Consider the following 17,823-nt stretch of genomic DNA (forward strand, 5'->3'; position numbering starts at 1 on the left):
TACCAGGCAAACTCCAATGCAGCAGGCTGCTGAATGCACCCACACAGGCCTTTATTCCATCTCTAGACAACATGTATAATATGTGGTAAATTGTACTGTAAACATGTAGGCAACCTTTCAATAGCTGTACTTGGCTCCATTGATCGGCCAGACATCGCGCTGCCCGTAGCTTCAAACCATTAATTAACTTGACCTAGCTTCAACTCTTTAATTAGCAATATGTGTATAACATGATTACAGTTGCACCTGCAATGAAAGATTATGTGCTTATGCTAACACCTGAAATACAGACTTTAATGTAACATCAACAGTTTCAATAAATGTGTCAATGAAATGATAATGATAAATCATAAGTGATGCAACAATAATAATAATGATTATGAATAGTAACAGTAAAATAATATTTCATCTCTACAACTGCTTAAAGTCCTCCGATTGGCCTCCCTGCTGCTGCGGAGCCTGGGATGGTCTGCTTGCCTCCACCCCGGGGGGAAGGGTAACATCTCTTGGGTCTGGGTTCTGTTTCCCCCTCTGGGGGCGAGGGTACCTGGACCCGGGGTATAGAGTATGTGTTTGTATAGAGTGTGATTGTGTGTACATGTCCATTTATGTCAATCCTTACGTTGGGTGAGTGCTGAGTCTTTGTATATGTGTGCATGAGGGTGGGAATGCATGTTTATGTCTGTGTGTGCCTGTTTGTCTGTGTCTGTGTGTGCCTGTTTGTCTGTGTCTGTGTGTGCCTGTTTGTCTGTGTCTGTGTGTGCCTGTTTGTCTGTGTCTGTGTGTGCCTGTTTGTCTGTGTCTGTGTCTGTGTGTGCCTGTTTGTCTGTGTCTGTGTGTGCCTGTTTGTCTGTGTCTATATGTCAGGTCGAGTCTTAGACTCCACCTCTCTGGGAACTCCCAGGCCCTCCAAAGTGTGGAGGCCTATCTCCCCTCACCACACTCCCTGCCGGTGACTGATGCCCTCAGGGGTCGGTGCATTGGTGGTTCTTGGTGTCCGGGGCTGGGCGCTCAGGTATGTACCAGCTCACTCCCGGTGGCTACTTGGCGGGGCCTGGCGCCTGTTGCTCGGTCAGGCCTCCTCTGGGGTGCAGGGGGCCCTCAGGGCTCCGGCCTCTTGGCCTGCGGCTTGGCTCACTCTGGCACAGCTGGCTGCCGGCAGAGCCGGCGGGCACGCCGGTGCAGCCCCCTCTAGCTTCTGCTCGGTGGCTACTGGGTGACGCCTCGTCTGGGAATCCTCAGCCCTTCCCATGAAGGTGGCACGGATGCCCCTCCGGTGGTCCTCCTTGGGCTCTCGCACTCTGGGGCCTCTGGATGTCTGGGGCCTGGATCTCCTCCATGTCTGCTTCATGCCCTGGGGGACGGGGCTATGGCTCTCTACATCCTCTTGCAGACCATTACATGTGGAAACCATTTGAATACAAGCACGCTGATCCACACAGGTGTGCACACGCGTGTTCACTTTTGTAGACTTAAATTACACCTTTCTTGGCTGCTACTTCAAAGCACATTGTGTGCTGTCTGTCCTGCGTGCTGCACAACAACATTGAATATTTAGTATTTATTGCTGTTTACACTTAGCTAGATTAATGCGATGGTGTTGTGTTTAGTATGTTGCTTTGGTTTTTTTTTTGCTTGTTTTCTATTCTTTCTCTCTCAACAGGTGATCCAGGAGATTTTATTTTATTTTATCCCTTTCTCACTGTCCCTCTCCCCTTCTGTTTTTCTTTTCCTTCCTCTTTCTCTCTCCCTTTCCTATCCCTCACTCATGTCTGTCCCGTCTGTAACATCTGAAAATAAAATAAAATAAATAATAAAAACAAAGGTCGATCAAATGGACCAATACGGCAATGCCACGATGATCCATTTGGCAAAATAAATCCATTGGGTATCCTTGTTGGTCTTCAGACAACAATTCTGACGGCTAAAGAACCAAATGGGACAGGCAGAAAAAAAATCCTCTACTAATACACTATTAAGTATCATGGGAAAATAATGTAAGTTATACAAACAAACAGCCAAGACTAGATTCTTTTGACTCATTTTCAATAAAATATTATCTGTCATTGTTGGGAGAACATTTTTGCGACTTCTATTCTTATATTTTAGAACACATGACATTTTTAATGTTATCTAATCATTTTCTTCTTCGGATGCTGTCATAAATCATATTTATTTTAGAACATATGACAATTTTGCATATCATTAATATAATATAATATTGTACAATTAAAACATGCATCATATTCGCTTGTTTCTTTACATGTGCTGCATTTGTATTCCGATTGACCCTTTAGTGGCGCATGCGTAGTTTCCGTAGTGTAGTGGTTATCACGTTCGCCTAACACGCGAAAGGTCCCCGGTTCGAAACCGGGCGGAAACATGTTTTTTTTTTTCTTTTTTCTTTTTCTTTCTTCTTCTTCAAACATGGCTTCACATGTACAGCGAGAATGCAGTGTATAAATATTGTAAACTTTGTTTCAATGTTGAGATTTACAAAAACCATTGTTTTTTTTTTTTATTCTGTTTAGGTTTTAATCTGATTTTACTCTCATCACCTGCAAGTCTGATACAGTGTACAACAGTGATAGACAGCAATACATACTTCTCCAAAAATTCTCTCTTTATCTAAGTTTTAGTGACAATGGGTATTAGTACTACAAAATAAATAGTGTGTAGAAAAACATATTAAATTCCCAAGCATCCTCCTGCAATTAGACACATTTTTTGACATAAATAAACTCACCTGCTTCTTCAGATATCAGTGGGACTGGTTCAGTGTCTGGAGTGTGAGTATGGGGAGATGGGAGTGGGACAGCTAAGCCTCATGTCAATATCTGATATCATTATTTAGGTATTTGGCAGATGCTTGGAAAAAAAAAACAGCAACAAAAAACCCAAACAAATAAAACAAACAAAAAATTCCTCAAATCATGTTTTCTTTTGGTTTTGCCTTCTTTGCCAAAAAGGTTATGTTTTTGGTATTGTGTCTCATTATTCTGTATGTAAACACTTATAGAAAGTACCCCATAAAGATTTTTAATATCATGTCACATTTTACCTCTGACCCCTCTTTCAAGGTCAAATAAGGCCAAATTTTCATAAAATGTCTTTTATCTTCAAACTGTGCTTAAAGGACTGCTACAAAAACATTACAACATCAAAACCAGTCTAACTATAACCCATGTCTGTGGCAGAAACTGACCCCAGAGTGACACTCCACCAGTGTCTGTAGTGTGGTATCATGTTCGCCTTACAAGTCTGGTTAATTAATGCAGTTCTGAATGCAAGAGGAGGTTCAGGTAGCAGGGTGCAGATAAAAAAAAGTGTCCGGAGTGTAAATAGAAACCATCCTGTAATAAAGAATCTTGATGTATTACGTTACTCAGGCATAGAGTTGGATGTCTCGAGACCCGTCTCGAGACCACTTTTACGTGGTCTTGGTCTCGTCTTGGTCTCGACGGACTTTGGTCTCGGTCTTGTCTTGGTCTCGCTGTCTCGGTCTTGCTGTCTCAGATCAACATAGTGGTCAGGAGATTTGGAGTCAACAGTATCCATGACACACAGCGTAACGTTCAATAATGCATCATGCGCAAAAGCTTTAGCTCTAAGAGCCGTGCTTAGAGAGTGCTTTGTAGTGAATCAGAATAGTCGACTCCCATTGAGCGAGAGCCGGCTCCTCACTTAATTTCCTTGCGCTGCTCAGCTGTCACGCAGCGACACACAGTGGCTCAGCCATGCTCAAATCCCTCCACATTGTGGATTATAATCTTCAGTTTGATGTTGCAATTTTATCTATATATAAAGTATAACTGAAACCAGTTACATATTTCCCATTCTTTAGACAGTTGTTGGAGGTGATCGCTGTTTTGTCAGATGACTTTGGGGCCAGTCAGTACCATCATGTCAGCCCTCAAAAGCACACAAAAGTTAGTCTTTTTTGTCCCGGTCTTGGTCTCGGTCTTGGTCTCGCCTCAACTTGGTCTTGGTCTCGGATTAGGCGGTCTTGACTACAAGTCTACTCAGGCATTACATCTGTGGGTGTTGGTATATTGTGTGCATGATCAAGTTTGAACATGTTGCTTGAGCTCTGGGAAACCCGCACCGTTTAATCCCAGCATGAAGAAAAGGAAAAGTGTGTTTCAACTTTGACCTTTAACATGTCAGGCAAGCATGAAAACCACTACTCTATTTATGCTCCATTTAATCTTCTTGTGGCTTCTGTTCTTGAATAGAGAGATCTAGAGAGGGAGAGGAAGACAGATCTCCCAATAAAAATACATTTTTAAAAAGCAGAATGGAGTTTTGCATCACAGAAAAAAAGAAAAACATTTTTTTTCTGTCAACCAGAAATGCAATTTTCAGCTTTTTGATTTATTACTTTTGAATCGCTCAGAATCAGAATCAGAAAAGGTTTTATTGCCAAATGTTGGGCAGGTTTACAACATTAGGAAATTGCTGCGGTACTTAGTGCAAAACATACTGTAAGACAAACACTTAAATAACTCATAAAAATAAAAATTAAAAGTGCTAAGCAGATTGATATATACATGTACGCAGGTAATGATCAGTGCAAAAATGGAACAGATGCAGAGAACACAGTATAGGGTTGTGTGCTTGTGGTGGGAAGAGTCATATGGTTATTGTTCATTAGTCCAACAGCAGAGGAGAAGAAACTGTTCTTATGGCAAGAGTTTCTGGTCCGAATGGACCAAACCTCCTGCCTGAAGGGAGCAGGTAAAACAGACTGTGTCCAGGGTGAGAAGGGTCAGCTGTGATCCGAGCTGCATGCCCCAGTGTCCTGGAGGTGTACAGGTCCTGCAGAGATGGGATTCTGCAGCCAATCACCTTCTCAGCAGAACACACAACACGCTGCAGTCTCTGTTTGTCCCTCCAGCGACCACATGGTAATGGAGAAGATGTCGATGGACTTGATGATTGTAGAGTAGAATTGCATCATCGTCCGTGTTGGCTTGTTGCATTTCTTCAGCTGTCTCAGGAAGTACATCCTCTGCTGGACCTTCTTTATGACGGAGGTGATGGTGGGCTCTCACTTAAGGTACTGGGTGATGGTGGTACCCAGGAAGCGGAATGAGTCCACAGTGGTGATGAGGGTGCCAGTCAGGATGATGGGGGAGAGTGGGGCTGTGTGCTTCCTAAAGTCCACAGTAATCTCCACTGTCTTCTGGGCATTCAGCACCAGGTTGTTGTGGCTGCACCAGGACACCAGACGTTTAACCTCCCTCCTGTAGACAGACTCATCCCCGTCCGAGATGAGTCCGATAACAGTGGTGTCATCTGAAAACTTAATGACAGACTGGTGGTTGGAGGTGCAGCAGTTGGTGTACAGGGAGAAGATCAGAGGAGAAAGAACACAGACCCGGGGGGAGCCAGTGCTGATGGTCCAGGAGTCCGAGACATTCTTCCTCAGCCTCACATGCTGCTTCCTGTCTGTCAGGAAGTCAATGATCCACCGGCAGATGGGATCAGACACATTCATCTGGGAAAGCTTGTCTTGGAGATGGTCTGGAAGCATGGTTTTGAAACAAATAGGCACAAACAGGCTCCTGGCGTAGGTTCCCGGGGAGTCCAGATGCTGCAGGATGAAGTGTAGAGTCATGTTGATAGCATCATCTACAGACTTGTTGGCTCTGTATGCAAACTGCAGGGGTCCAGGAGGGGGGCCGTGAGGGTCTTGAGGTCTTGATCTCTGAAGGGGTGAACGCTCTTCCTTCAGTGGAGAAGTCAAGCTGGGCCAGTTGTATTTTGCAGAAAGGATGGAAATTACTGTGGTGAACATGCCCTTTATGAAGAAGAAGGAACACAAGGTGACACAGAAGAGTGATTGAAGGTGTACACAGGAGGATATCTTATGCAGAAGGTGCAATGTGAAAGAGATGGGTGAGAATGTATGTAGGCAGCTGTAGGATGACTTTGGAAATTGAAAAGAGGAAGAGAATAAGAGGTGGAAGAAACTGGCCTGACTTCAGTGAGGGGTTGAGACAAGTTTTTGTTAGGAGAGTTACCAGATTGATACCTTAGGTTTCCAACAATCTTGTGAAAACTCTAAGCCTTATCTTAGGGGCTAATAACTATACAACATCTTAGGAGATTTACCATTTCACGTCATGGAATACTTATGAAGACTGAAACTTTACTGTAGTTCTTTCAAGTAAACCAAATAAATATGTTTCCGCCCGGTTTCGAACCGGGGACCTTTCGCGTGTTAGGCGAACGTGATAACCACTACACTACGGAAACCAGCTTAGCTCTCGTGAAGGGATATTTTGAGAAAATGAATAACGTTTAAAGAAAATTGATCAGTTGTATGTTATATAGTCATACCCTGTCTGCTGTATTCATTTTCCATTTTTCATCTCGTCTCACACACGGACTGCGCAGATTTGCCTTAGTTATCGCTCTGTTAATACACTGCATATCATAGTAGGAGGCCATAATAATCACCTCACTATAAAAACTCTGTATAGCCTCGTAAAGTTGCACTATGCTGCAGAAAATATTATGCAACAGAAACTTCCAAAAGCATTTCCATTATCCAGTATATTGCCGCAGCAACTCTCCTTCGGTCTCCGTTGAGTGTTTGGTTAATAGTTATTTGTCTCCACCTAGTGGCTTACTCAGATTCAGCAGAAACACGTGTGACTGCGAACTGTGATGTGCTGTGATAGCCTGAGTATCTGCGTTCCCATGACGTGAGAGGGAATACAATTCGTGTTAAAGATGGGGCATCTACTGTCTGGAACTGTTGTCCAGTTTTGTAAACGTCCCTTGCCATCCACCCCCAAAGGTTCTCAATTGGATTTAGATCAGGGGAACACGTAGGGTGGTCCAAAAGAGTGATGTTATTCACTTCAAAGAAGTTCCTTGTGTACTGTAGAATTGTCCTGTTTAAAAACCCAGTCGTTACCACACAGGCGAGGGCCCTCAGTCATGAGTGATGCTCTCTGCAACATCTGGACACAGCCAGCGGCCGTTTTACGCCCCTGCACCTCTTGAGGCTCTACTGAAGGAAAAAGCACTCAGATTATATGGTGTTCAACAACGTACGTTCAAAAAGGAAAGGTTTATTTGCCTTGCCATCAGAATGTCATGACAGTGTGACTACCTGAAAGAAAATGACAATGAATCCACATTTTTGAACAGATTTGACCTTTCAAATGCATGCGATCCTAAACTTTTGATCAGCTGTCAAACAACCCGTTTCATTTTAAGCGTCATTTTCAATAAATTGCATGCTCAAAAAATGTTTAGTCTCACTTCCACTTCTTCTTGTTGCATGTTGAAGCTCTACTTCGAACCTCGTTATGATCCAACCATGGGTTTCAAATGGTCTTGAACTTTTGTTCGGGACTGTATCCCTAAATTTAGAGTCCCTAATCGCACCTCACACTCCTGCCTTTCCTTCTTTCTTACCATCTCCTAGCATACCTTCCTCCTCTCCTCTTACCTATTTTTAACCAGCAGTATAGTTTCTACAACACCCTGTTAGCCAGCAATAGTGGCTATTGTTGTTCAAGATTGCATCTTTCTTTATGATTTGCATGTCTGATTTGGCTAAGATTTTTGGATATGATTTTTTGACACAACCCTTCCTATTTATGCAAGATTGGGGGTGTGCTTGGAGTATACTGGATTGTGCTGTATTGCATGTGTTTAAAGATTAATGTTTAGTTTCTCATAGCCAGGCGTTGGGTGCTATATTAATATCGAGGATATTTTAAAAGGCTTCCATGAGGGAATTGAATTCAGTAAATCCCCACTGGGTGACCGTGGGTCAAATATGGCTTGTTACTTCAGTTAATAACGTAATGTTTATGAAAAGTGTGACTCAGGGAAACCAAATAAATATGTTTCCGCCCGGTTTCGAACCGGGGACCTTTCGCGTGTTAGGCGAACGTGATAACCACTACACTACGGAAACCACTCGTAAAAGCTCCAAGAGGTCACCGGGAACAGGTCAGTATAAAAATAAAAGCTCACAGTTAAAGTATTATCTACTAAACCTGTGTATTACATAGTCATACCCTGTCTGTAGCATTCATTCTTCATCTCGTCGGCACATACGGACTGCGCAAATTGACTTTATTTCTCGCAGAGTTAATACACTACTGTATACTGCTAAAACTCATATCACCGTAAAGCTGCACGATGCTGCAGAAATTATGCAACGGAAACTTCTAAATGCAGTTTCCATTAACCAGTATATTTCTACAGCAACTCTCCTTCCGTCTCCGCTGAGTTTTTTGTTAATAGTTATTTGTCTCCACCTAGTGACTGACTCAGATTCAACAGAAACACGTGTGACTGCGATCATTAAGAACAAATCGTATAAATGGTTGAATGTTGGAGAAAATCAGACAATAAGATATGATATAAACTGTGCTTACTGTGTAGTCTCAGTATTTGCTGTGACACAGATGGAAAGCATGGATCTGTCCTAGCAACAATTTAGGACCAGTGTGGACCCAATATCTGCGAGGTGTGTTTCCAGCAACTTGTTGATGTCATGAAGAACCAAGGGAGATCTGAAGGCAATATGTACCTAATAAATTGTCAGGTGGCTGTTTAGTATTTTTGTGTTTTCTTGATAATGTGAAGAATTATAAAGAAAAAGCAGTACTGTTTCCGCCCGGTTTCGAACCGGGGACCTTTCGCGTGTGAGGCGAACGTGATAACCACTACACTACGGAAACTCGCTATGATACGACTTTGTCATTTTACAATAATATATATACATGTCACGATCTAATATTGTCACACATGATTTGGCGACAAGCAAAAATACTCACTTTTATAAAGTTACAGGCCTGCTGTTGCGAAAATACAGTCCAAAAGACATGTTATATAGACATTTTCGAACCGGAAAGTCATTCAAGTCATACAAGTCGTTACAGAAGAGGATTAGGTCCACTGGAAAAAAAGGTGGGCACCTCTTTTTTCTTTTCCAGAATTCTGAGAAAAAAGCCAGAATCCTGAAGTTAGAACTTTAACTTTAATCTCAGAATTCAGACTTTTTTTTCGCAGAATTCTGAGGAAAAAAAGTCAGAATTCTCAAATTAAAGTCAGAACTGTCGGTTCACAGTCAAAATTCTGACTTTTGGTATTCTGAGAAAAATACTGAGAGAAATTCTGAGAAGAATACTGGGAGAAAAAGTCGGAATTCTGACTTTAATCTCAGAATTCTGGTAAGAAAAAAAAGACATTCCCACTCCTTCTTTTCCCTGGGGCCCTAATCCTCTTGCGTAGAAACGATACAACACACACACACAAAAAAAATAGACCTGACATGTTTCCGCCCGGTTTCGAACCGGGGACCTTTCGCGTGTTAGGCGAACGTGATAACCACTACACTACGGAAACCTCCACTACGTAGCCATTGAACAAACACACAAAAACGAATACTACATACGGAAATTTTGTTTTTTAATGGCCCGAAAAAGCATCGAATGCCTTGTCATTTGTAACAAATCATTCTCCATTGTGGAGACCACTGCCTGGTCTGTATGCTACCGGGGAAATATTCCCACATGAGATGTGAATAAAAGGTATTTCTACAAGTGGTACTCCAGTACGGATATACGCAAGTCTAAACTGAGTGTGACAGCTAAGAAACAGGCTCAAATGCACTGAAAACTGTCTGTGCTGGCTGCCTGTTAGAGAACAGACCACTTATGTGTCTTATGTAGTCTGGAAGATGAATGGATGATGGGGTGGGTGAAGTTTTCTCTGTGGTGGGGTTGGGTGGACTGTCCCGGGCTATGTGGGGCCGGGCGGCGCTGCTGCACTGGGCCCCGGTCCGGATGGGCCTGGGCCCCCTTTCCCTGGCGGGTCGCGGAGTATGGGGATGCCTACTGGGGTCAGCGGGGGAGCTGGCCCCAGGGAGGGGTCACTTGCCCCTCCCTTCCTTCCTTCCCTCCCCATCTCCAGCTGCCTCCCTCTTCCTGCTCCACCACAACCATCCACACATGCAGGGCCTTGGAGTAGGGGTGTGTCACCAGGTTGAAGAGGAGGCAACCTTTCTTCGCCTTTAGACAATAATTCTGATGGTAAAAGAGCCAAACGGGACAGGCAAAAAAAAAAAAAAAAAAAAAATAGAGAACAGACCACAGTGGGAAGTCCTTTTCCTCTGCCTGCGAGTTGCGCATGCGTAGTAGGACGCCGCTGGCTGTGAGTAGAATCTATGGCCGTCGCGATGCAGACCGACGATTTTCCTTACTTACCTTCGGGACCAGCAGAGAGTATGTGCTGTTTATTTAACAGTTTGACGTGTGTTTTAGAAGAAAAGGGCGCGGTTGCACTGTGTAAAAGCCCTCCCTGTTATAGCTTAAAATACCGGCGCTGTTGTTACCTTCGCAAAGCTAACGTTAGCCGGTACTTAAGCAATAAGCGCATCGAGTTGCTAAAATGTGCTATGCTAGCTGTAGCCGTTTCGGCTCCAAGGTCGACAAGAGCACGTCTGCATCCGATGTTGCTTTTCAGTGACTGTGAAACATTTCGCCTGAATGGTTACTAATATGGACAGAGGGAGGCATCTTTGGCTTGGCGTCAACTGAAATGCGTCTTTCACGCCATGCGGATTGCACTTCTGCTGGTCTTGCTTGTGTGTTTAGTAATGCAAGCAAGATACATGTGAGATTTCAGCTCGGGACAGTGTCATAACCGCAAGTGTATGAATTATGTAAAAGTATTTGTTTTAAATTTATGCGTGTCAATATCCGATTCGATGTATTTCCAGATAGTTATCCAGGGTGTAGACCTTAGTGTACATACTCTTTATGTTAGTCTTGGAGAGTCTGTTTTGTTTGTTTCCCCCCCTCTACTTTGGAAAGGATGCCACGACCATCCAGTGTGTTTTCTTTGGTGGACATACAGATTTTTTTCTCCAGTATGTTCTTTCAGTCTCGGAATACATCAAATCGTTGATTGGGCGACTTATCTTCCCACTATACACTCTTTGCAGCCTAAATGGAAATTGTGACTGCGATCCAACCACAGATTCAATTGTCCATTTAATTTTGATGCCTCGAAAAAGACTGGCTTTGTAATTCCTAAAACCTTTCCACAGTTTGGTTATGAAATGATAATAAAAAAAAAACTGCATTTTTTCCCCTTCTGATCCTTTTTCCATTTTGGTTCCAAATTCCACATGAGCATTGCAGCGTCTTCTGTTGAGGTCCTGTCATGTTCAAAGCTGTGAGGAGTGTTTGCATAACAAGACGCCCAAGTCTGAATAACAAAAAGCTGTGACTTTAACAGGATTCCGAATCCTCTAATGTGACACATTCAGATTGTAAATGCTTAAAAATACACTGTGCTCCTACATGTGTAAAGACAACGTGACATGTCATGCCATCCTCCTACAGAGCTGTAACCAACCAATTCGGCTGCCTGTCACGATAATACACCACCTGTTTAAAAAAAATTATTTATACATATATATTTTACTTTTGAGATATCAATGTGAATTAGTGATCTGCTTGGTATGAGCCAAGAATGACTAAGACTAAAAATGTTGTTCACAGATGTTTGCACAGGCATTGCCATAAACCCATAGGCAAGATAATAGTTAATCCAGAAAATTGTTTGTATTTTCCATAACACTATTAAATAAAACCAACACAAAATAGTGCATTTAAGCTCCTACATCCTTGGTAAGTAAAAGGAGTAGCTCGAGCAGATATGTTGTTTGAACTGCTGCCACAAATAGTCTCTTCACGTTGTGTTATAATTGCATTTTCCCAGATGATGTAACCTGATTTGAAGTTTTTCTCTCTCCCTTTCCTCTCCTTTGCAGTAAATAAGATGATAAAGGAGCATGGCGACCTGTTTTCTGACTCCCAGTGTAAAGTCTGCAGTGCTGTCCTAATTTCTGAATCTCAGAAGTTGACTCATTATCAGGTCAGTGAGCCCACGGTCTGCTGCGAGAGAAAAAGTGCACACTTATCACTTTTTAAGGTGTTATTATTGAATAGACTTGGCACTACATTAAAAGTTTATTTAAGCTGTAATAGCACATCATCATAAGGCTGTCCAGTAAATCACAAATATAGCAAAAGAGGGCAGAAGGGCTGTCCAACCAGCTGAGAGTAAGTGGACCTTTGGCCACACTGTTGACCAGATGTTTACTGTGATGCACTTCTCTTTTTTTCCCTGCTGTAAAGTGGATGATGAAGAGGAGACAATTCTAAGTTATTCTAAATTTTGACAAACCTGCAGATGTAAACAGCTTTTCAAATACTAATATTTAGTTTAAGTAAAATGGTTGGACATTGTTTGATTTATACGTTCATTTGTGATTGCTGGCTCTCATTGCAAAGAACCAAACTGAAGAAAAGAAGGAAATACTTACATCTAAAACCGTGTAGTTGCAGTGTTTGGCATTTATTGTGTAGTAAATTAGCAGTAGTAGATTGATGTCGATCCATAAATGCAACACTGAAATGGTTATATTAAATACAGTTATATTTTAGTTGAAATATTGATATGTTAAAGTTTGGAGACATAAATGTGTTAGAAATGTGCAGTGAATGTTTGTGTCCACTGTGGAATAAACATTGTGCTTGTCCTTTCAGAGCAAGAAGCATGCCAACAAAGTGCGGCGCTATCTTTCCATCCAAAATGAAAAAGAGCCAGCACTCAAAAAGCTGAAGCCCTTAACGTCTGACAGCGTGAGTAAAAAGTAGAGAACTCAAACCAGCACGAAGAAAACTTTTTATGAGTCACTATTACCTCGCCAACGATAAATCTGAAACAAAGTACTTTTAGAGATATCTTTGATCTTGAGCAGTTGGCTCTCCCAGTGTGTCTTGCACTTTTTCAGCGGGAGGTTTGTGTATTTTAAGACCATCAGTGAATGTTCCAGTCATATCTGCCTGCTCTTCAGTTTATATAAAACCTGCTCACATCAGCTAGCTGGGGCTGTCAGGTTTTCAAAAATTGTGATGAAATTATTCAGATGAATTTAACACAGTCTAAATAGTTTATCCTGAAAAGCTCCCCAGCAGTCGTGGAACACACTGAGAATTATTTCATGATTGCTTCATTCACCATCAGGATGCCTAAACTAGGACTAGACTAGGATGTCCTCATGAACTGGGGGAATAGTTACAGCCATGTCCCACCGGTAGGAGGCCCAGGACAGGACACTCTATAGAGATTATGTCTCTCGGCTGGTTTGGGAATGCTCAGGTTGCTGGGGTACAGGATCTGAGTATCTCTGCCTAAATTGCTGCCTCTACAACCTGAATCTGTATAAGGGTTGATGGGTAGATAGGTGGATCTTTTATTCAGAGATCAATTATTAAGTCATACAAGTTGTGGAAATTAAACTTGCTGATAATCTACTGAAGGTTGAGGCTTTTTTTTGCAGTAATATTTGATTGATTTATGTTCCTGTGCAGGACTGTAACAATGGAGACACAGACCGGTTTAAGGTGTGTCATGTATGTAACATGACCTTCTCTGCTCCAGTAGTGGCTGAGTCTCACTATCAGGGCAAAGTTCACGCCAAGAACCTGAGGTTGAAAGCAGTTGGACCTCAAGCTCTAGGTATTTAGCTTTTGGTTTTATTTCCTGTGTGTATCCTTTATGTTACCCTTTATGAAGTCTTTTTTTAAATTCTATGTCTTCTTCTGCAGTAAACTCCCAAATAGCGCCAACTCCTCAACTAAAGAAGAAACCTGCAGATGATTCAAGCGGCACTCCAGTGACAGGAAACAACAACAATCCAGACCGTTTCTGCTCCATATGTCAGGCCTCATTCAACAACCCGCTCATGGCCCAGCAGCACTATGTAGGCAAGAAGCATAGAAAACAGATGACAAAGCTTAAACTGATGGAGACGTACGGGCCATCCACAGCACCAGGTCCGATTGCAGAAGCATGAGTTTGTGCAGTTCTGTTTTGTTTTTAAAAAAAAAAACAACAACTAAACTTTCAATATGCAATAAGAGCACATTGTTTGAAATTATTCCCTACTTTTCATTGATCTACAGCTTCCACAATAAATGGCTATCCATGCACCATCTGCAACATTGAACTGAACTCTGTGGAGCAGTATCAGTCGCATATCAGCGGAGCCAAGCATAAGAATCAGTAAGTACAACACTGGGGTTAGTTTTGTTTTGAAAACAGAACTTTTTGGCACCATGTGGTTACCACAAAGAGTCCACAGAGTCCTCAAATGAGCAAACAGAACATAACATAGCTACTTTTCTGTTGGCTGTGTACATGTTTGCTTCTCTCCTACTCTCTACTCTCACTCATTCTGCATTTTGATATAGTCGAATTCACAATAAATCTTTTATCACATACACATTTTCTGTTCCTGTTGTCAGAAAACAAGATGACAATGAAATGCTGATTGATTGATTTCTTTTATTTATTTATATTTTAGCACAGCCCAGAAACTACAGGGCGCCATAACACTGACTAGTCCACTTTGTTCTGCTGTGACATCAGACAAACCCTACACTCACATGTGTTAAAAACAAAGACTGCTGAGAACTGGGCTGTATGTAAAATTAAAGTTATTGCTCAAAGAGAAAGTTAACACACCATGGAGCTGGAGCCATAGCAGTTAAGTGTGGCAGTATATACTAAAAGAGCTGAGTAGCTCCCGTTGGCTGCATCTCAGGGTTACAAACAGACCTGAAGGCAAGCAGCTGTTCCAGTTTGAGTTAAAGTTACAGACACTGAAACTGAGCCCGAAACCAGGCGTATAGAAACATATTATACAAAATGATATATATCGTTGTATTTTGCATTGGAATTTCAGATATAGAATCAGGGCACCGGTGAGACTAATATTAATATAGGAAACTAACTTGGCGCTGCAGCCTCACAGCAAGAATGTTTCTGGTTCGAACTTACCAGATCTGATATGTCTCTGTGTTAACCCTGAAATAGACTGACACCCTTTCAGGGTGTACCCTGCCTCTTGCCTAATAATAGCATCCATTCATTTTCTTCTTCTTATCTGGTTTGTGGGGTCCGAAGCCTAAGCAGAAGAGCCCAGACCTTCCTCTCCCCAGCCACCTCCTCCAGCTCTCGGCTGGCCTTGGTCTACCCCAGAGCCTCCCCCAGGAGGCATCCTTGTTAGATGCCCAATCCATCTCAGCTGGCTCCTTTCAAATTTACCAGTGTAACCCTCCCTGGGATAGGGTTACCAGCCCCCCACCCCACCCTTCAGCCAGGGGAGGGAGCAGCATCTGGTGGCCTGGCCCGTCCTTTTGAAGCCCCACCACCCACAGGGGGCGCTGTAGGGGTAGGGTGCAGTGTGTGTCAGGTGGCAGCCGAGGGTGGATGCCATAGCAGCCTGATCCAGCTGTTGAGGCTGGCCATCTGACCCTTTGAAACAATAGTAACAAAACTGAAACGAGTAAAGCCGGCACAGAAATTAAAAGTAAACTGAAAAATAAAAATAAATACAAAACCATCAAACCACAGATGGAAGACAGTGGACAGTCTCCATTCTTTACTTGACCACAAAGAAGTTCTTTACATATTGTGGACCCTGTCTTCTCTGTGGCAGGGACTAAGCTAAAGCACCAACACCCACATGAAGAAGTGCATTTTTGAGACCCAAGTTGATGGTGCACAGCTAAAACATGTAGACAACACATCCTCTGGAAAAAGAGAAATGTCCTAAAAATAATTTTCTTTTATTTCAAAGAGTGAAGAAATCGAGCCTGAAGATCACAGAGAACAAACACCCGGCAGATCAATCGTACAGCAGCGATAACCAGTATGCTGCCCCCGATGACCAGTACCCGCCCGAGGAGGAGCAGTTTGGCAGAGACGACAACTACGTAGGCGGAAATAACCAGTATGCTCCAGAGGACACGGCGTACACAGAGGAGTACCAGTACACTTGAGGCTGGACTGGGATGGACTAAAGAGGTTTCAGTCAGGACTTGGAATGACACACAACAACCAGCCCCTTTAACGTATTAACAAAAAATCAACCTCTATGAACCTTCAGCTCCTGTCAGTCTCTTCTGAGTAGGTGTTTCCCTGGAACAGAGTAATGTAGCTTTGGATACTGGAACAACATTTTGAGTTTCTCACCGAAAAGGTTTTTTTTTTTCTTTTTGTTTGTTTGTTTTTATTTATTTCTCTTTAAATGGAAAAAAAAAAGAAGCTTTTCACTCGTGGAAAGTTATTTAACCCTTCAGTGCGTGATAAAGGAAGTGTAGTTCAACATCCGGGCTTAGTGTACAAACACCAAACACTAACAGGGGAAAGTCTGCTTTGAAATTTTTGTCTTAAGGGTTGGCAGCAGTCATCCCATGTTTATCCCTAAACTAACCCGTATTAACATCTCATACCTGAGCCACATGCAAGCAGTGAACTCTACAAAGCAAAGCAGCTTCATACTTCTCATGTCACCTCTTCGGTTTGGTTTGTAGGTCCTGTAAATGCATTTATTGAGACACGCGCCTTTTTCATGTCTCAAGACACAGTAACTTAGTCAAACTGAGGCTTTATGTCTGGATTTAACAGACTAAAGCTGATGTTTTAATGTCCTGGACAAAGCTGATATTATTGTTCAAGTGGCCCACAGTTTTTCTTTTTTATTCCCCTTGTCTTGGTAGCTGCAGTTTTTACTGTAAAAACACAAGAGTAGGTGAGCCTCAATTAGATAATTTTAGTACTTCAAATGGTATCCAAATGTGTCAACAACAACAACCATTGTATTCAAAGTATTTGATTATTATTATTGTTTTATAAAACATTATCTCTCTAGACTTTAAGCATACAAATGTTATCATGCAAAGTTTGAACATCATCACTGACTTTTGAAACAAAGTATAATTTTCTTTTTTTGTACTGTTTAGTTAAAGTCTAATTTTCTTTAAGAGTGTGATGTTATTAATTATCCCAAGTGTCCAAACTCTGTAGAGACTGATAGATGCTTTCTGAGCTCTGTAACTACTGTCAGTAGCAGAGATCACAGTATTTACCACGGAGAAGAAAAGAGTGATGTCAAATTAGGAAGTGATGTCAACATAAGAATGACAATAACGTTTTATTAGTCTGCTTTTCCTCATAAAGAATTGGTTCAATATTTTAATAATGAATGTCTTCAACTTTTTGGCTAAAGGGAAAAAAAGATTTTGTTTGGATGTAATTTATACCAAGAGGGCTTGTGCATACTGTACAGTACATCCTGTATTTAGCAAAAAAGAAAACAACAAACGTGGGCTTTTTGTTTTTACCCTCATCGTTTGAGTGTTCTGTGTTTTTGTGATTAAGATTTGCTTTCGATAAGTTATGTATCGCTGAGGGTACAAAAAAATGCTGCAAAGGTGTGTATAAAGTAGAGACATGTTTTAAAAGAGCTCACAGTTTCATGAGTCTTTTCAAGAAGGAGGAACACAAAGGAGATTAATGTCGGGAAATAAAATGATTAAATGCATCTGCTTCTAAAAAGCAAAATCAGTGATGTGTGAGGGCACGGCTCAGTGGAGAAATGTGCATGTAGGTGTGAGGTGAGGTAGGGGAAAAACAAAATCACAAGGGAGACGAGTGTCTGGAGACTTCACAGACCGGCAGCATCAGTGTGGCTCGCACCCTGTTATCCACTCTAAAAGAAGGAAGGAGTTTAATTCAGGCTCAGTTTAATAGTTTATATCTATGAAGTAGAGCGGGAACATTAAAGGAAAAAGGTCTGTAATGTTTATATGCACCCACACGCTCAATCAGTTTATATGAATCTGTTTAACAGATGAATGTCAAAAGAAAGTCTTTATCTTATAAAGCACTTTTCAAATTCCATTGTACAAAGTGCTTTACAAGGGC

General features: G+C 41.9%; 1 protein-coding gene across 2 annotated transcripts; it reads left to right on the forward strand.

Moving 5' to 3' along the window:
* The first annotated feature begins 9,983 nt into the window (after positions 1-9,983).
* On the forward strand, positions 9,984-17,362 carry znf346 (zinc finger protein 346). 2 transcript variants are annotated; one of them, XM_080867521.1, is made up of 7 exons: positions 9,984-10,259; positions 11,816-11,919; positions 12,594-12,689; positions 13,422-13,569; positions 13,659-13,886; positions 14,016-14,115; positions 15,695-17,362. In XM_080867521.1, exons 1-7 carry the CDS (start codon positions 10,202-10,204, stop codon positions 15,894-15,896), a joined length of 936 nt encoding a protein of 311 aa, XP_080723647.1. In that variant the 5' UTR covers positions 9,984-10,201; the 3' UTR covers positions 15,897-17,362. The 2 variants fall into 2 exon arrangements, with proteins under 2 accessions (XP_080723647.1, XP_080723648.1); XM_080867522.1 differs by having other exon boundaries at positions 9,984-10,188.
* Positions 17,363-17,823: the final 461 nt, after the last annotated feature.

Source organism: Rhamphochromis sp. 'chilingali', assembly GCF_963969265.1.
Source record: "Rhamphochromis sp. 'chilingali' genome assembly, chromosome: 19".
NCBI lineage: Eukaryota > Metazoa > Chordata > Actinopteri > Cichliformes > Cichlidae > Rhamphochromis > Rhamphochromis sp. 'chilingali'.